Genomic DNA, 20,093 nt, shown 5'->3' on the forward strand with positions numbered 1-20,093 from the left:
TGACTTTGAGCTGAGACAACGTAGCAGGGCCTTGTATGTCATTTCCTGTGTCTTGTGAAACACACCTAAGAATGTAGGTGTGCTGAGGTTGTGAGAGCAGAACAGCGGTGCACATTTTTTAAAATAGACATGAATATTTGTGTATTGTAAGAGAACTGACATAAGAGCAAGATCATCAAACACCACCATGTAAGTGGAACATGTGAAGCAGCCCTGAATTGCGTCTATTCAGCAACGAGTCCATAGATGTAAAATCTAAAGTGGGGTTTGGGGGTCTCTTTCTGGATTAGGTATTGGATTTCACCTGTTGGTTCGGGGGGTGGGTCTGTCATTTTAGTTACACTTAAAACATCATGGTGTACAACTTTGCACGGTATAATATTCAAACTGACTAAATATGGGGTTGCACTGAGATATGAAGAGAACAGAAGTTTAACTGTATATGTTAAGACATAAAAATGGGCTAGACACAAAATAATACTTTGCTCTTTCCAGAATGGTGAATACATTACATAAAATATATATTCATTACATTATTACCGTGTGTGTGTGTGTGTGTGTGTGTGTGTGTGCAGTCTTATCTCATACTTTGTTTTTTAAACTAGGCAGCAATAAGGAAAGAATTAAATGAATTTAAAAGCACCGAAATGGAAGTACATGAAGAGAGTCGGCAGTTTACAAGGTAAGGAAACTTGGGGGTTCAACCCAGATTGTATTTCAATTTTCAGAAGCAATATTTTCTGATACCTTACTAGGTTCCTTATATACCAGGTTTACAACCTGTGGTTCACCTTGTTGAACACAGGCTATTAGCAATATGTTATAGCCTGCCTGGTGCTTGAACACACCCACCCTTGTGAAGTCTCAGGTAGGCATGAAAAGCAGCTTATTGAGTCCCTCACACCCTGCCACATATGGCTGCCAGGTGACATTTGTTTTAAAAGGTCAAGATGCAAGTATGTCATTTGCCATTGTTTGAAAATAATGATCTTTTAAGTGTGGAAGGATTTCTAGATCTGGCCCTGATGCAGCAAAAACCCACACCTCAGCCTAGTCCTTGATTTCTTGGTACAAATGATTGTGGCAGTGGGGCCTGGGGTATGGCCTACCTGCACAGTGTCCTCCTTGTCCTGGCAGAAATTATTACACACAACCAGGAACATGGATATCTTTTTTATGATTTTATGAGCTATCAGCATCCTGACAAAGTTCATCTGCTTTGTTCCACTTCTTTTCCTGACAAATAAAAGCCAGCTTTATAGCTTTGCATTTATCTACAGTTTTTTGTCCCTGCCTCTGCTTTCACTGATGTAGCACATACGAACTTCACTTAAAGCTGAGGCAGGGGAGGGCTTGCATTGGGTTGGGGAGAACCCTTCAGAAATTTCTGGCTGTAGTTATCTTTTTGGAATGAATAGCTTATTTGAATATAGCAACAGCAGAGCCCAGTACGAAGAGGGAAGTTGACCATGTCTGGCCTGCCATACTGCTTTGTCCAACTGTGCTCTGTGCACCATTACAGTCATACCATGGTTCTCGAACTTAATTCATTCCGGGAGTCCGTTCTACTCCCCAAACTGCTCAAAAACCAAGGTGCGGCTTCCAATTGGCTGCAGGAGCTTCCGGCACTTCAGTTGGAAGCCACGTTGGATGTTCGTGTTCCGAAAAACGTTCGCAAACCGGAACACACATTTCTGGGTTTGTGGTGTTCGGGAGCCAAAACATATGAATACCAAGGCGTTCGAGAACCAAGGTACGACTGTTCTTCTTAGCACATAGGGCTGCAGCATTAACTCTGTACCAGTACAGTGGTACCTCGGGTTACAAACGCTTCAGGTTACATACGCTTCAGGTTACAGACTCCGCTAACCCAGAAATATTACCTCGGGTTAAGAACTTTGCTTCAGGATGAGAACAGAAATCAAGCGGCGGCGCAGCAACAGCGGGAGGTCCCATTAGCTAAAGTGGTGCTTCAGGTTAAGAACAGTTTCAGGTTAAGAACGGACCTCCGGAATGAATTAAGTACGTAACCAGAGGTACCACTGGAGTAGGCAAGTTGCATTTTGGAATGCTAGCTTCATTCTGCTGCTTTTCAGCATATTTCTTTGGCACATGAACAATTTTGCACATTGCTGTAACTTTCAGTGGTGGCTGATACTGGCATACCACCCATTCAGTTTGTTTTTCCAGTTGGACATCCCAAGTCACTATGTGCTAAATGTCTCAAATAAATGCATAAAATGTACTAAAGACAGGAGAAGAGTCTAAATATCTTACAAAGTGGTTCCTCTGGTGGACTGCTTTAAATGTAGGCATTACAGAAGCCCATGTTGTCTGTGTTTCTGAGAGTGGCTTCTGACATGATCAAAGCACAAGGTTTTTGCACCTCCTGTTCCCTAAACATTGCTTTTCTTTGCAATTCATGCAGCAAGGCAAAAAGCTCTATTTCTAGTATGTAAGAGACAGGAAATGCAAAGTACTTTCTCCCCCATCTCCAAAGCAATTGCCAATCCCCTAATTTAAAGTAATAGGCAAAGTGGGAAGGCATCCTGCTGTTAAATTAAAAAGGATTACCAAACCATTCTAAATGTAATCTAAATAAAGGATTGCCATCAACATCTCTTCCCCCCAGTTTTAAGAGGTCAAAATTAATCACAAGTTTTAAGCCTTCTGTCTTCCACAAATGTCCATTCAACTTTCATCCTTTCAATCTCTGTAATTATTAGAACGTTTTTCCAGATCCAGCAGCCCACAGAGAGCCAAGAAGCAAACGTTTACATTGTCAGTCATGGAGATTTAAACATTTTAGCAGGCATTTATATCCATGTTGCTCACTTCAGTCTTAAACACGCTTGAAATACAGATTCGAGTCATATGCAAAGAAAACAGAATTTGAATGTTTTGGCTTTTACAGATATTTGGACCCATGCTAAATCTCCAGGAACAGGAAGAGAGATTTTGAAATAAAGGTTTATTTTTCTTTTTATCTACTGCAGGTTTCACCGTCCATAAGTGTTTGAAAATATCCTGCAATCCAGACACAAACTACCAACATGGGGAAAGCACAGCATCTCAAGAGTGCCCTGCAACTGAAATGTCTGCAGCAGTTTAACCTGAAGTCATTGAACAATGTGGCCTCCACATTTAACAAAAGTGATGAATCAAAGAGAGATCCTGGAAGGAATGTGAAAGCAGTTGCATAATAAGAGAGGAAATGGTATTGAGGTCATCTTATTCAGAGTAAATTATACCTTTTTTTGGCTAGAAAAAAAAGAAGTGAGGCTAATTGTTGCCAGGATCCACTTTCATGTAGGTTAGAAACAGACAGAAGAGAGCCCCTACCTGCCAGCCAATAGAATAATGTTAGGGTGAAATTAACCTAATGCTATATGGTGGTATTGGGTAACTTCTTAAAAGTGCAAACCCAAGAATGTGAGCAATTCTGTGTGTACTGTTCCAGAATCCTCAACTTTTCATAGCCAAGTGGAGAACATAAAATTCTCTCTTCATAAACAGGGCTTACAATACAGTGCAGTGCCAGTGAATTTGCCAGTAATTAGTCCTAGCTGGATTCATAGGCTTTTAAATAATAATAATAAAAATATGACTGTCATGCTTTTTAAAAGTGCATTGAGGCTACAATCTTGAGCAGAGCTGGGCAGTAGAAGGAGGTCAGAACTTTTGAGCGTGCAACTATGTCCAGGATTGCAACATAGATATTTTTTTAAAGGAAAATCATGGTCCTCCATAATCATGTACTAATTTGAGAAACATGTTGAGGAAGGACAATTTGTGAATTTGTAATGAAAAGATGCAGATAGAAATGCCTTTTGAAAAATCTGGGTTTTGAAGTCGGGGCTGAATTGCTGACTTCTAGCCTTGCTTAGGCTACGAGTCTTGACAATCAAATTCTGAAGCCAAACAGAAATGAAAGTGAACAATAAAGCAGTTTAGCAAGTAGTTTGGGTCTATTTTTTATCTTTATAGCTTCAGCTACATTAATGGATTCTTGGATCAGAGTACATAGTATAAGACCTAGAAGCTGTTCATCACTTGCCAAGACTTTCCCTCCAAACTGCACAGCCTCATGCTACTGCCGTGTGCCAGCACTCTCGTAGTTGGCCATTCCAGGGCAGAAAGAGCAGATTTTTTTTGATAGACAACATCATTTGCTGGCCACAGAATATATGGGTATTACATTGCCTTTGTGTTTGGGACTATGTGCAGAGAATATTAGTATGGACACGGCCCTTCCCTATGTGACCACTGTGTCCGCAAATGGGGGGGTGGGGAGAACCTATTCCACATAACAGAGCCTTGTTTCTCCTCTTTTAGCAAATGTACACAGGCATTGTGTCAGGACAGTCTGAGGAATGAGGCTGCCTGTGCACAGCCTGCTTGATCAAGTCGAGGGGAAAGGGCTGGATGGTGAATACAGATCTCAGGTCCTGCTTGTGGACTTGCCATAAGCATCTGGTTGGCCACTGTGGGAACAGGATGTTGTACTTGAGGGGCCATTGTTGTGACGCAGCCGGCTCGTCTTATGTTCTTATCTCCCATTCCCTAAAAGGTATATCTATGTATCCATGTACCAAACGGGTGAAACCAGAGCTCTGTCATGCCCTTCAGGGATCTCTCAGCCAGTGGACTCTGTGCCTGTGTGGGGAAGAGTCGTTCCGTAGGTGTCCCTACAACATCCCTATAAAGGACCTCGTGAAAATTATAGAAAGGCCTTGGAACCTACAGCCTGTATTTGTTGTGTGTTAATAATGCGAAGCAAATTGTCTACTTTTATACTATCTTGTAATTGTATTTGTGAATACATGTTTAGTTAAGTTTAAATAGTATACGGTGGTGAGAGAGGCAATATGTGCTTTATTATGTTGGCCCTGAGTATGTTGGCTTATTGTAAGCCTATGACATTGTTTACACTAAAAATTGTCTTATATTAGCACTTATTTATCCTTTTAATGTACACGGTGAAACTTCTGGGCCTGAAATACACAACGGCATGTATTGCAGTATTACTATATATATATATATATATATGCTATTTATCCTTTTTAATGTATGTACATACTACAATTTATTTTTGTCTATGTGCCCTGTTTAGTTCTTAATTATAAAAGATATGTATTTTTTTCAGGCAATAAATGGTCTCTGTCACTTAATTATTATTTTTTACCTCAACACTTGTATTGTATTCTTCTGGGTTAGCTTTAGTTATAAAAGTTAAGAATGTCCAACAGTGCAGTCCGGTTTGTGTGTACTCTGAGTTAAGCCCCACTGAGCTCAAAGGCACTTACAAGTAAGTTTATGTGGGATTGCAGCCAGAAATCTTTAAAGAGTGGACACACAGTTAAGCTGGTAATATTGTATCATGTTCATTACTAATACATTTACATTTGCATTAAGTGGAGTGGGCTGTATTCCCCACACCTCCAAAATAAAAAATAATTGTATTTCCCAGTCTTATCATATTGAAATACACATAGTTTCTAAATGTTGGGTAGGTGCACAGGGATATTGCTAACAACTACTAATAACCTAATGAAACATCTGAATGCCTGACATAGCAAAGAAAAATAATCAATATTGTTCCGTTCCTTCATTGCCGTCAGTTAAATGGGTTCAGAAATAAAGTGAAACTGTTCTATCACGCCGCTGTATTATAACATATAATAATGAATAGGAGAAGTAAATTAAGCTCACCTAACACTGTTGCTGGTTGGAGAACATGGTCTAAAGCTTGCTCCTCAGCTATGTGAGAGAGAAATGGTGATACCCTAATGGTGGTCATACTCTAAGTAGACCCACTGAAATCAAGTTAGTATTCTCTTGAGTATGGTTTAGTTGGATATTGCCCAGAGAAATTGGCACTGAAACTTCAAACTGAAAACAGTTTTTCACCTCCTTATTTTTCTCTCCAAAATGCTTAGGTCACAACCTGGAGTCTGTCTGTCTGTCTGTCTGTCTGTCTCTCTCTCTCTCTCTCTCTCTCTCTCACACACACACACACACACACACAGCCACAAAAGATGGTGCCACTGTTCTTTTCCTGCCCTGATCCCATTTCTCACAGGGCTCTCATTTGTTTTCCCACAGCAAGCAAGCAAGAGGTGAGCAATGGGACAAGGAAGGCAGGGCAGGAATGCTTGAAGCTGCATCTCCTTTACGTAGGAGATAAGCAGTCAGCTCTAATGATGCTAGTTAACATGTGAAGGGGTTAGGAACACAGAGCTGTATTGCTCAGACCCCAGAAATGTAATTGGTGGAGAGGGCCATGGGTGTGGGCAGGCAGGCAGCTGCACCCTCCCAATCAAGTTAAACAATAAAAATAACTAACTGACCAATCATGTTGATTCTGCCCCCCAAAAAAATCCTTGCTACTGCACGGCTGAGGAAATGTTTTTTTCTGCCATTGGCTAGAAGTGGAATTAAAACAGTGGTTTAATTAAGGACTTAATATTCAGCTACATAACCTAGCAATGCCTGTTCCCTTACCCAAGATCTTTTATGTTTACTGAGAAGTTCCACTTAACAGAGGTCATCTGCACCTTTAATTAGAACCTTCCCCTTGGCAGCTTCTGCCCCAATTGTTTCTTATGAAGTGAGCTAGGGATGATGGGAGTTTCAGTCCAACATCAGCTGGAGGCTCAAGTTTGAGAAACAATGTGAGCGCCTTAATTACAGTACTTTGTTCCGCTCATCAACTTTCAGATCATGACAGGTTGCTTGGGGAAAACTACCACAAATCACCTTGCTTGGGGGATAGGCTCTTATTGCCAATTTGCTACTAGGCCAAGTTCAATGTGTTGGTACTAACAATTAAGGCTCTATACAGCTCAGAATCAGGTTATTTGACAGACCCTACCCCTTAAATGCCCAGTAGAATAATAGATCACTGTATTCTGAAGGAGTTTCTTCTGCAAGTTCCAAAGATCTCAGAAGCCTGCCCCACAGTAATCTGGAGCACTGCTTTCAGTGTGGCTGCCCCTGTTCTGTGGAATAGCATTCCTGTCAAGAAACAACAGGTAAGATTTTTGTTCACACAGGCTTTCCCAGCTGGGTAAATGGGTCTTTGCCAGGAGTGTCTATTTTGCATTGTTTTAGGGTTGTTTTTTAAAAAATGTATCGATGGATTTGTGTGTATGTGTGTCCGTGTTCCTGTTTTTATTATACATTGCCTTGACATGATTGTGCATAAAGCATTTATTTACAGAATTTACATACATACATACATACATACATACATCAATAAATAAAGCTCCTGACACAGCAATAAAAGCAAAAAAAGACAGTTCCTGAGCTATCACTTTAATTTAAGCAAACAAGGAGGAAAGGCAGAAATAAATATATCCTAATTTCTGCAATGGTGGGGGTGGGGGGCTAAAATGTGTCACCCTGTCCCTGAGTTCTCTCTGGTGAAAGAAAGGTTCGAATCGCCCCTAAGATATAATAGATTGTAGCATTGTAGCACACGAAAGATGATGCCGCAAAAATGAAGTCACACGCCATTGCAGTACACATTGGTGCTTTCCGTATACTGTACATACAACCACAGTATACATTCATTTGCCCCTATTACTTCAGGCACACAGATCTCCCAATAAGCTGAGGTTTCACCACTGAGATGCCGTGGGATAGAGTGACATCACTTTGAGACCATAGAGACTCACGGCCAAGAGCGGGGCATTTCAATTTGTACCAGAGCTCCAGTGCCGCTCCGTTTCCCACCAGCACTTCCGCCTGGCAGATAGGGTCAACACCATTGAACTCTTTTGCCGGGGGTGGTTTTTGGTTTTTTTACTCCGTGTAACTTCGTACAATAGCAGACACGGCAACTTTTTCTCTTAACGATAAGTATTTCTACATCAGTGCTATTCAAATGAAGTAGAAATAGAGTGTGTTCTCCCACTGCTCCCCTCTTTCCGAGCAGCCTAGTATGAATTGGTATGTTCTAACGATGGCGGACGAACGGACGCCATAGAGAAGGGAAACCAGAGCGACGCCGGAGCCGGAAGCACGTGAAGCGGAGTGAGCACGGGCAGTTGCTGTGCTGGTTTTTAAAAAGTCGCGTGCTGGGGGGTCTTGGAACGTTCGGTGGGTGACGACGGCGACGTCCGTGTCCTCGCACCATGGTAGGTGGCTGGGCAGGTGAAGGCGGCTTGAGGAGGAGGAGCCTGCGTGCGCGCTCTGAGCATGACGCTCCTCCTCGCGGGGTCGCGCTGGCAGCCTCGGGAGAAGTTCTGCTGTTGTTCCTCCGGCCTCTTCCCTGCCGGGACGGGGCTGGAGACCTAAGGCCACAGTGGCCTTTTCTTAGCAGTTGTGGGGGGATTGAGTAGGCATAACAGTGGGGCAGAAATGGAGGCAGATGGCACGGGCTGCATACGCGCCATACGTTTGAAGTGCATTTCTCCTCATCTCTGGGAGCTGTAGCTGACCCTCAACACGCTACAATTCCCAGCAAAACCACACTTCACAAAATTCCTGGGGAGATGTGCTTTAAATGCATGCCGTGTACGCAGCCAAGGTCTCTCAAATATCACTTTTGTAATCTTGATATTTGTTTGCACAACAAACGGAGAAACATTTGTTTTTCTTTCCTCATGGGTATCCCAAGGCGTTTTGGCACCTGAGGCGAAATGCGCCACTGCCACCCTTGCGATGGAGTGTAAGAGCTCTGTTTCTCCTTGAGGAGCCCTTGCGGAGTCTCACCCGCCAAGCAGCAGGGTGAGATTCCAGATCCCCTGCTCCTACCCAGCAGAGAAGTTTTGCACCGGCTTCTCCTGCCACACCAAAAGGCGGGGATATCTCAACCCTGCCTGGTGGCAGTGCTGGATGGCAGAACACCTTGCCTCCCCTCTTGTTGACCCAGCGGAGAGACCAGCAACAAAGCTGGTTGGTGGAACGGGTATGCTGCCCCTTGGGGGTTGCCACCTGAGGCAGCCACCTCACCCTGCCTCATGGTTGGGCCTGCTCTGGCTTTCTTACCCACCAGGCAAAAGGTATTTGGAACACTCAGGATCTCTCCTACAAGAAGCTGAGATCTGTAAGCCCATGTCAGAGACATAAAACAAGTGCATAAATGTTGGCTGCTGCAAGTGTGTGCTTGTTAACCTAGGGATTGTCAGTTTTGAAAACCAGCAAAACTTTCCTGGGTACCATACACATACTCCATGCAGCCAAGCACCCACCACAGCCTAATGTCTTGACTACAGCAGAATGCTTATTTCAAGCCAGCAAAGAAATGATATCATGCGGGTGCCAAGTGCATGTGTGTCTGCAGGCACCAGATCAGTGGGTAAGCCTATAATCCAAACAACTTTTGACTAATTTGCTTTGCTTTTCAATTTCAGATACTTGTAAAAGTTATTGGAAGTTTCAGTCAAATGCAGTCCGTATAGTTAGGCAGAAAAGTTGTCAATTATGGATCATTCTTAAGTATCTTTACTTTGTTTTGCAGCCTCACAGGCGGAAGAAACCCTTCATAGAAAAGAAAAATGCCGTAACCTTTCATTTAGTACACAGAAGTCAGAGGGACCCCTTGGCAGCAGATGACACTGCACCCCAGAGAGTTCTGTTACCTGCACAGAAGGTGGTTATAAAATACAGTGTTGTAGGAAAGTGGCTGAGCTTTTACTTTTCAAAGGATTGAGCCAGAAATTATTTCAGCCTTGAAGTTTTGGGTTTGTAATAATGTGTAATAATTCCCTAGCACTTATTTGCATTACAATTTTTGCATTTTGAAACCATGTGGCATACATACTACACTTTGTAGTTTTCAAGGAAGTATAGTTCAAAGAAAAATCTAATTGGGCTACTTGGAGGTGAGGGAATGCTAAAATCTGTGTTCACACACTTCATAAAAAGTGTTTAGAAAGTTACTGTTTCCAAAGTGCCTGCTTTCTCCCTGAAATATTTGCTTCCTCGTAATCTATGTTCAGGGATGCGGGTGGCGCTGTGGGTTAAACCACAGAGCCTAGGACTTGCCGATCAGAAGTTGGTGGTTCAAATCCCCACGACGGGGTGAGCTCCCGTTGCTCGGTCCCTGCTTCTGCCAACCTAGCAGTTCGAAAGCATGTCAAAAGTGCAAGTAGATAAATAGGTACCGCTCCAGCGGGAAGGTAAATGGCGTTTCCGTGTGCTGCTCTGGTTCGCCAGAAGCGGCTTAGTCATGCTGGCCACATGACCTGGAAGCTGTACGCCGGCTCCCTCGACCAATAAAGCGAGATGAGCGTCACAACCCCAGAGTCGGCCATGACTGGACCTAATGGTCAGGGGTCCCTTTACCTTTAATCTATGTTCAGCAAAAATACTGGGCAGATGCTTTTATTGTTAAACTGCTTTGAAATGTTTCATAGGAAGTGATTCATAACTGGAATTATTACACAAATAAATAAATTTGGGACCTCTCCCTCAAAAAAAAACCTTTAGGGGGTTGATGAAAAAAGAAGAGAGGAACAGAGGAAATATGGAGTATTCTTTGATGATGATTATGACTACCTGCAACATCTCAAAGAAGCTTCTGGACCTTCTGAGCTCGTTCCATCAAGCATACCCAGTCAACAAGGCAGGATTGTTGTGACCACAGAAGGAGAGGTACACGAGGAAATTCAGCAAATTCCAGTAAGTACACAATGTACTTGTCATGGTACTCTCATAAGGATATTCAGCAAAGACATCGTTTTTTAATTTTTTTTAAAAAAACGCAGGATTGAAATTATTAAATAAAGTATTCTGAAAACTTCTAATAAATGTTGTGATGAAACATTGCGGCCATTTATCACACCTATGTTGTTGTTTTTGAAATCTTTGAGGCTTCAGCCTATGAAACTTCCTACCTTAATACCTAATAAAGTTCTCAGGCAGGCCTTAACGAATGTTGCATTCACTATAAAACCTTTAACCACTGCCACCAAAATAAATCCTCTATGTCTTGAAGAAACCCAGGAGCCTGCTTCCTGTGACATAGACATGGGATTGACAACACAACTAGAGACAGATGAACAAACTTGATTTTATTGTTAAGTGAGTTATTTACATAAAAAAGAAAAAAAGTGTTGCATTTCAGGTGGTAGGATGCAATTTCTTAAGTGTACAGTTTGCAGTTAACCAGGGTATCTGCTGCTACAGTTCCTAACATCTAAGAGGGTTTTTCCAGCCAGATAAGCCCCCAGTAGTTTTTCCCTGGGACCTAATTTGCTTGACCTTCACACCAGACAGCCATAAGGAGGAACTGATGCTGAGCAGCAGACTTCTTCCTATTGACTTCTAGAATAGTTCAGATGTTTGCTGAAATTCACCCTCTGGTCAAGAGCTCATCTTGAAACCCTCTGGTTCTGGATTTTGGTGCCTACTTGAAGCTTCACTACTACCTCAGAGCATGCCTTTGTGCTCTCCCCAGCTGCCAGTTCATTTCCCAGCAGTTTTCTCACAGACTGCCAGCATTACTTTCCAAGCTCTGCTCTCGTCTAGTTGGCAGCCAGCTGACAGATTGGCCTTTTGTTCTCCCTCCAGCCAGAGCCTTCTGACCACTTGTGTCCTTGCCCCTGTCAGGGAAGCCTTACCTGTCTGTCTTCTTTCAGGGACTAGTCAGTGATTCTACATGAACAAATTCTAACGGGCAGTTGAATTTGTGGACCCCTTGATGGAAGCAAATTGCATTTTATTCTACACCTGGTCCATCTATAAACAAAGGGAGCTTCTCCCACTAGTCATTTTCAGACAGTCATCTTGAAACCTCCCTCCTTAGCAACTGTTACTAAGGCAGCTGTAAGTGTTTTGTGACCATCACAAAGTCACAGAGCCAGGCTTCTGGTCTTTTAGGTTACATTATAACCTCAGCCACACGTTTCTCCCAGAATATAAATGTTACTAAGCATTATCATCAGTTTGTTTTGTAATCAGCCTTGCCACAAAGAACTACGCTCAAAAGCAATGTACTGTATCAATGAACAAAAATGCAACTGCCTCTTTCACTGATTGATTCTGTGAATTTTGTTACAATGGACTAACATGGCTTTTTAACTACTATTGGTGTGAATAAGTCTAATAATAGTAGCTAATAACACAAATGATAAAGTTTTGTAATTTTTAAATTCAGTTTCTATCAAGCAGATTTATAGAAGCCCTTTTCAACCTATGAGATGGGGGGGGGGAGTGCTGTATGTCTCTTTGGCAGCCATTTGGAAGGATTAGAGGTGTGGAGGGAAGATTTTTACCAAACACGTATCAATTAATAAGTTGGCTAGTGGTGATGGAACATACTGCCATAACATCATAGTTTGTGCATCTACAAAAAAAAGGGGGGGACATTTTCCAGAAGTTACTTATAAGCAGGATTTAGGATTCCAGCAGCCTTGCTTGTCAACTTGCACTCCAGAGAAGCCTCTGTAGAAGAAATTCTTACAGATCCTAGTCCACTGTGGGGGGGGGATGAACATACATGTGCTGTGTCTCCAATTTCAGAACAGGCAAATATTTTTTAAAAACAGTAATAATATTCAGTGGTTTTTGTGTCTTGAGTAATTTTTTAGGGGGGGGAATGACCTCTGTTTTGTTCTTTTTGCTTTTTAGGCCCCCACCATTAACTTGCCCTCATCAGTGTTTGCATCAGAATTTGAAGAGGATGTGGGATTGTTAAACAAAGCCGCTCCCATTTCAGGTACTAAATTTACACTGCAGTCTGGTTCATGTTTACTAAGAAGATATACTATGTTAAATGGAGGCTACTCTCTAGAAAGTGACTATCAAAGTATAGGCTTAAGCTGTCTCTTTGTCATAGCATCTATTATTACAGAATACTTTTGTTGCAGAATTTCTATATGAGCAGCAGCAGCAGCATCACTATGTAATCTAATAGAAAATAGGAGGTGAAACTATTTTCTACGTGCTTTGGGATTGCCTAGATCTCTTTATTCTTCATTCAAAATCAAATTAGCATCAATTATGCAGAACAGATAAATGTTTTTGCAATATACATCATTCTACCATGCTGGAAGTAAGTCTTCTGTAAACAAGGAAAAGGACACAACTTTTATTTCAGTTTTGTAAATACTCAGAATAGACCCATTGAGATCATTGGACTTGTCCATTGATTTTAGTGCATGAACTCAAAGTCTGACTTAGGACTCAGCTATACAGCTGCAAATAAAACATTTTAAGTGTGGTTTAAGTGCAATATGCAATGTGACACTAGATGGCAATGGTGAGCCTTGTGGAAAATTCAATGTATTTTTTTATTTAAAAAACACTTTAAAAAAAGCACTGTCAGAACATTTTTTATATGTGTGTTGTTTCCACCTCAGGTTGGCTATCATACTCATTCTTCTATTCACGTGTGGTGGGGAATAGGTAAAAAGTCAAAGGTGACTATTGGGTGCGGCGCTCACCTTGCTTCAGGCCGAGGGAGCCGGCATTTGTCCACAGACAGCATGGGAAAAACTCTTGTAAACTGTATGAGAATAGAGTTGTACCATAAATTACTTACCCTGAAATGCAGGCTAGTTTTGGGTTTGTCTGTTTGTTTTTTTAAGTTGTGTACTAATAACCATTTCATCAGCTTTCTTTGTATTTTTAAAAGAATTTGGCAGCAGCCTGTTTAAATATAGCAAAATCACTTATTGAATTAAAAAAAAAATAGTAATTTGGAAACAAAAGCAGATGCTATAACACAACTCCTCATAGAACACAGTAAAAATTAATTAATCTAATTTTTCCTCACCCTTTTCTAAATTAGCTCTGGGCCCCAAAAGCCTTCCCATTCAGGTGGGGGCGTCTTGCAACCCTTCTAAAAGGTACTCAGATTTGAGTCTGCCATAGAAGGGAATTCTATAAAGGGAACAGCCACAATGAATGGTTTTCTATGCTTGGCTAAAGTCTAGTGTTTACAGCAAACTGGCTGTTTGGCTCTGACACTTTCTGAGAAATGGCTTGTCATACCTCGTTTATAAGGTGTTATTTTATCTATCATTAGGGCCTAGACTGGATTTTGATCCTGACATTGTTGCGGCACTTGACGATGACTTTGATTTCGACAATCCTGATAATCTTCTTGATGATGACTTCATTTTAAGGGCTAATAATCAAGGAAGCACAGAGCAGGAAAAGGAAGCTTGTCGGTAATGGAATGGGAAAGTATTACTGTCCTTCGTTGCCTTTCTGTTCTTCGTTTTGTGTTTTGCCGCTGGGCAAAACGTTGCTAAGGAACTATCTTCATGCTCCTTTTCATATAGACACTTTTCAGTGTCTGAAAATCAGCACCTCATCAGCTATTTAACTGTAAAATAAGAAAAGTAATGACCTATGACCTGGTTAGACAAGAAGTCCGAAAAGAAATGAGGTGAGGAGGAAGAGCAGCAGCCCTGATAGAGATCCATCAGAAGCTCAAGTGTACCACGTTCAATTTAGGGTAGGCCTATTGAGCGCTTTATTTCTTTACCAAGGAAGGCTTAAGACTCTTCTCATTCTTAGGGCTTCTGGCAAAACAAACAATACATTCAGAGTTCAGCTTCATCCTCCCCCAGCCATTTACATTGTTTCTCAAATCTCTGTAGCTTCTTCTCTCTAAAGTGGGCCAGCTATCCTGTCCTCTCCTTACTGTTTCTCACAGTGCCAGTCCATCATTGCCTGTGACACTGAGGCAAAGGGAAATAGGGTGCCTCCTAGAATCAATGCTGCTGCAGCTGCCTCTTTTCCCACCTTTCTGCCTTGTTCTATGCTGGCAGAAGCATCATAGGCACCCACGAGTTCTGCCCATCATCACCTCTGACCCACCTGTGTTTACTTTCCATAGTGGTGAGGCAGTCATGTATGTTTGCTGCCGGCCCCTGACAGCCTTCTAGACAATAATAATCAGCTGCAGTTGCAGCTGCAGAGAAACCAAGTGGCTTCAGCCCCCTTCCCCTCAGCTGTTGCCTTACAGCAGCCATTCCATCAAGCTATGTTTACATGTGGTTGTTATAAAAACTGTAAGAGTTTGCTTTTCAACCTCCTTTCCCATCTCCTTTCCTTCTATGCTTTGGCTTTTTGTTGTAAGCCTGAAGGCACACTTTCTACCTCTTTTTCAAATGCCATCCTGGGAGCCATTTTGGCTAAAGAGCAAGATAGAAATTATTTAGTACTTCTTTTTCTAAAAAATGAGATAGCTGGGTTTCTGTTTCTTTTTGGATGCTCTTCCTAGGGAGTCTACAGATGAAGATGAATGGGAGGACATGGAGGAAGAGGATGGAGAAGGCACCCAGAGTGATGTGGATTCGGATGGTCCTTTGTCAGATGACAGTGAGATTAAAGGAGAAATGAAAGAATTTCTTTTCATGCAAGAAGAGACCAAGAGCCGTTTCACAGAATACTCCATGACTTCTTCAGTAATGAGAAGGAATGAACAGTTGAGCCTTTTGGATGAAAGATTTGAGAAGGTGAGGTAACCTAACTGTAATGATTCTGGTGAAGCTTAAAGGGTTGTTGGCAACTATTCCCCCACTCAAACTCTGATTCTGATACAGGCAGATCAAAGTCCTTTGTAAATGGCTACTTTATCATATTTTTCCAATGACAGAAAGACAGATAACTGCTAAACAATCATACTCTGTAATATGTACCTTACATATTTTTGTTCAATATTGAGTAACATTTATTCTGAACCGCAGATATGTTATTGTCAATCAGCAGGGTAGCAAATAAATTTGTATTAGTTTTTACATAAAGGAGAAGGAAATAAGGAGAATGAAAACAATTGTTCTCAAAACTCGAATTCCTCTCCCTGTGCGGTTCAGATTTGTTACTGTAGTTATATAATTAGTTCCAGATACGTTCAGATTGAGTGTTGTGTGTTTTATGTTTAGTTCTTTGAGCAGTTTGACGATGATGAAATTGGAGCACTGGATAATGCCGAATTGGAAGGTTTCATTCACAGCGACAGTACGCGGTTACAGGAAGTCTTGAATGACTACTACAGAGAGAAGGCAAAGAAGTACGTAGAATGTCCCAGCTGTCTGATTTCTCGGTGTGAATTAAAAGAATTTCTATAGAACCCTTCGACATCAGGGTGATTTACAAATGTTGGACGCAAGCTACAATCAAAACATTAAAAGGCCATTTTTTAAAAAAAAGAAATTATTTTAAAAGACTAATCAAAAAGGCCATTGTGTAGCACGAAAAGAACAGTTGCATGAGCACTAAAGAAGCCTTTGCTGGTTTAGTGTTTCTGTATTCTGTTTACTGATTAATTTCCAGAGACTACATTGGAAGCTGAGTAATTTTTATTTAAAGGCATTTTCATGAAAACCACTATATTTCTCTAATTGTTTAATTTGGTTGTGGTTTATCTGGTTCATGGGGGAAGAGCTCAGTTGGATCTCTTGTTTATATTCATGCTTGACTGCTGTTACCGATGATCAATTGCTATGTTAGAAGAAGAAAGCCAAAGTCCTTTAAATATATAGCTTTTGATGGCAAAATGTTTGGCTTGACGCATGTATTGATATTTACTTCATATTGACTCAGGATAATCAACATTCTCTGCCTCTAGCAGCAATTATAAAGTGTGTGTTGGGTACGGAAGAGGCAATTGTGATGTCCTGTCAAGTATCTGATTGAAGGAAAAGGAGGAGGGAATATACTTCAGCGGGGTTTAACAATCAGTATATACATTTTATGAAAAATAAATAAATAAATACCTTTAATTATATACAACTGGGTATGCAGCGAACAACGTAGGCTGTACTGAGAGAAAAATATTTAGCTTTTATGCAGTTGGAATGCCTGCTGATAGTGTGCAAGTCTGTATTTTATCGTGATGCACAATTCAGGGGAACTACTTTGCCAAATTACACCTTTCAAATACATAATGTACAGTATGTCTACTAATTTCTGCCATACCAGTTGTTGCCGGATTGTAACTTGCATTATTCCTGGCCATTGACCAGGCTAGCTGATGAATTCTGGTGTCCAACAAAGTCTGGAGAGCATAAATTAGCCACCGCTGCTCTAAGGGATGCTGATCAATGGAAGAGCAGCTAAAGGCAGTTTTAAATTTAAATTTAAAATGTTTTAAATATGCCTTCATGAATCTTTTATTTTTCCCCAAAAGCTGTGTCAAACTTGAAGGTCTCAAAATCAAAGAAGATTCAAAGCTGCTCCCCAGTGAGGATGAAGATGAGATAGAAGAAATTGCAGCTTTGGTTGTTGAAGAACCCAAAGAAAAGTGGGATTGCGAATCCATTCTGAGTTAGTGTCTAGAGCTACATGTTCCCCCCCCCCAACAGCTAAAAAATGCAGGGATTATACTGCTGCTTTTGTGTGTCAAACTAGCATACACAGTACCTATTAACAAAAAAGGCCAGTGAATATGAAATTATTAATCAATTGTTTGGTCTGTAACAAAAGTTTTAAAATCATAACTGGGGCAATAACTGATTGATTACTTAAACTTGTGTCTCTTTTTTTCTCTTTAAGGTACCTATTCAAACTTATACAATCATCCAAAACTTATTGAGGTTCCACAAAAGGTAAATTGAAGTTTCTGTTTTATATAATTTTAAGAATTTTGACCAATAATAGGCACATCCAAGAATTTCAGCATGCCTAGTGGGATTTTTTGCTTTAAAGGAAAAATAAAATAGCAAGCCTTACCATCTTGAAAATGGCTTTTGAAATTAAAAGCCATGTGGCATGGAAGATGATTGTCTCTGGGTGCACATAACTAGTTGTGTAGTTCTTTGGTTCCCTATCCCAGTAGCATGTGTGGTCATAAGCTTACATGTTTTGGGAGAATTGTAACTGTTCTTCAGACCTGTTTGTCATTACTCAAAAGTGATCCAGCATAGACTGGTTGGTGTCTTTTCTCTCTTCCTTCAGCGGTATTAAATATTTTTGCATTTATTGCTGACACAGAAAACAAGTTCTTAGTAACTTGTTTTACCTGGATATCGGAAGCTAAAAAATTATCACTATTCTCTGCTTTAAATACTAAACATACATGCACAGTTTCAAGTAATTTCTATGTAATCTGCCAAAGATTTTCAACAAGTATAAGGAAGCCATTTATTTTTTTTTAAAGCCAGGCAGCGCCCGCAGGTCTCAAACCACTGGAAGCAATTGGGGGATCCAAGCAATGCGTTGGTCAATGGAACCGCTGGGCTGAGCTGGCTCGGAAGCCATTTAATAAATATTGCAACAGAACAAGAATACATTTTTATTATTATTTAATCATAGCCAAACAGACATCCCCCCCCCCAGTGAGGTTATAAATTCTGCTTTGACTGAACATTGTTTTGACACTTAGGGCCTATAGGTTCTGCTGCAATGAACTTTGGACTGGGCTGATTGGGGAAGAAAGCCACAATGTTATTGTTGGCTTATACATGACATGAAAAAGTATAGCAAGGGGTGGGGGAAGAAAAAACACTTATTAGTTTGTATGTATTTACTTTTCAGCCCAAACCAATTGAAGTGTCAAGTAAGACAGGAATCCCTCTGGGTGTTTTGCCCGGAAGAGGACTTACAGCTAAGCAGGCTGAACGCATGGAAATGATTAACGACAGTGACCTGCCAAGAGTAGCCACGCAACCACGATGCAAAAATGAGAGTAAAGAAGATCGGAAAGCTAGAAAACAAGCTATCAAAGAGGAACGAAAGGTAGGCTTCTTTCACGTTTTTCAGTAAATACTGAAATGTGCATTTGTCTGATTGTCACTTTCACTAAAGCAGTTGGTCATTTTTAACTTGAACCAGAGCCATTTACATCCTAACTTTTGAACATGAACCCAGATAACTTCACTGTTTCCAGGTTGTTTTCCATAGATAAGCACCAAGCAGACTGATACCATGTTAGGCATATGCAGGCATATTTCTGCATTGTATATGTCTTTTGACTTCTGTCCTTTTACAATATGCTAAATTGTTGTTGTGAAATAAAGGGTGCAGAGCGCAATGTACACTGAGCACCACAGTGACACTGGTCCTGATCAGAAGGTGATCACCTACTCAGAAGGGAGTAGGTAAATGTAACTTAATCAGAAGGTGACACTATTGTCCTCTATATTAGATCCTTATCAATTGTTAATCTTCATCTGATTGGGAAAAGATGCTGCTTTGTTCTAATGGTGTTTCTCTGTATGGGTTTAGGAGGGGGCAGAAGTTCCTTCGTTCCATTTCAATTGCTAATACCAGTATTGGATTTATGCTAATTTTTTACAGATCTTTGCTCGTAGCAGCTGGCTGCTTGCAAGAATCTTTGCATTCTTTGTGACCAGTACAATAAATTTAAAAGTGCAGCCCAGAAAGAACCCAAAAACTGGCATGTATATAGTTGAAAGGATTGGTAAATCGGTCACTTCATTCTGAACTCTCTACATGTTACTAGTGATAGCAATAGAAATAAACTAGCTTTTCTTATGAGATGCGTTTCTGCAGCATTTGTAGCATGGAATAGCCAATGTGGTGCCCTCCAAAGCTTGCGGAGGGTGCATTTGGGTTGTATCCAATGCTGCCTGTGCAGAAACAGAATGGATTTCTGCTCTGGAAGGGGCTTCACGTTCCTCCTTCTCCCTGCACATTCCTCAAAAACTGTTTGGGAGGGTTGGAGGGTCTTCCACAGATGACTGGAGAGCATGTGAGGGGCTGCAGAGGCTGCATACTATTTTATTAAGGAAACTGCTTTGGGAACTTCTTTGTTGAAATGTAAATAAATGGTTTATCTGTGTAGGAACGCAGAATGGAGAAGAAAGCAAACAGATTGGCCTTCAAGCAAGAGAAGACAAGGCAAGAGAAAGAGCTGCTCAACCTGAAACAGAATATTCAAGGGCTCAAGCTGTCATAATGAAAAACAATTGCTTCTTGTTAAGGACACTCAGCTACCATACTCTTTGCTGATAGCTTTTGGAACTTCTGTCTTCAGCCTGACAACAGCAAAGTTTAAGATAATGACTTTTTGAATTCAGATAGTCACTTACCGGCATCTGGTTACATCCAAAATCATTTTTGGGTACCATTGAAATAAAACTGCTGTAATATTTTCTCCTATGGAAGTGTTGGCAGGCATTTGTTAAGATGGGCAAACTCCTCTATAGTAAAATCTCTTTACTAGTCAC

General features: G+C 41.0%; 1 protein-coding gene across 1 annotated transcript; it reads left to right on the forward strand.

Annotated features, from left to right (window-relative positions):
- The first annotated feature begins 7,975 nt into the window (after positions 1-7,975).
- On the forward strand, positions 7,976-20,025 carry LTV1 (LTV1 ribosome biogenesis factor). The gene is made up of 11 exons (XM_053382083.1): positions 7,976-8,141; positions 9,467-9,598; positions 10,438-10,629; positions 12,580-12,667; positions 13,979-14,123; positions 15,185-15,419; positions 15,846-15,973; positions 17,093-17,229; positions 17,458-17,510; positions 18,439-18,639; positions 19,709-20,025. Exons 1-11 carry the CDS (start codon positions 8,139-8,141, stop codon positions 19,820-19,822), a joined length of 1,428 nt encoding a protein of 475 aa, XP_053238058.1. The 5' UTR covers positions 7,976-8,138; the 3' UTR covers positions 19,823-20,025.
- The last annotated feature ends 68 nt before the right edge of the window (positions 20,026-20,093 follow it).

Source organism: Podarcis raffonei, chromosome 3 (assembly GCF_027172205.1).
Source record: "Podarcis raffonei isolate rPodRaf1 chromosome 3, rPodRaf1.pri, whole genome shotgun sequence".
NCBI lineage: Eukaryota > Metazoa > Chordata > Lepidosauria > Squamata > Lacertidae > Podarcis > Podarcis raffonei.

Bases quoted from the DNA above. Each gene is read 5' to 3' on its own strand.
- LTV1 (XM_053382083.1), top strand. The intron at 10,630-12,579 runs GTAAGTACACAA...TTTGCTTTTTAG, and splicing joins AGGAAATTCAGCAAATTCCA to GCCCCCACCATTAACTTGCC. The intron at 17,511-18,438 runs GTAAATTGAAGT...TTTACTTTTCAG, and splicing joins TTATTGAGGTTCCACAAAAG to CCCAAACCAATTGAAGTGTC.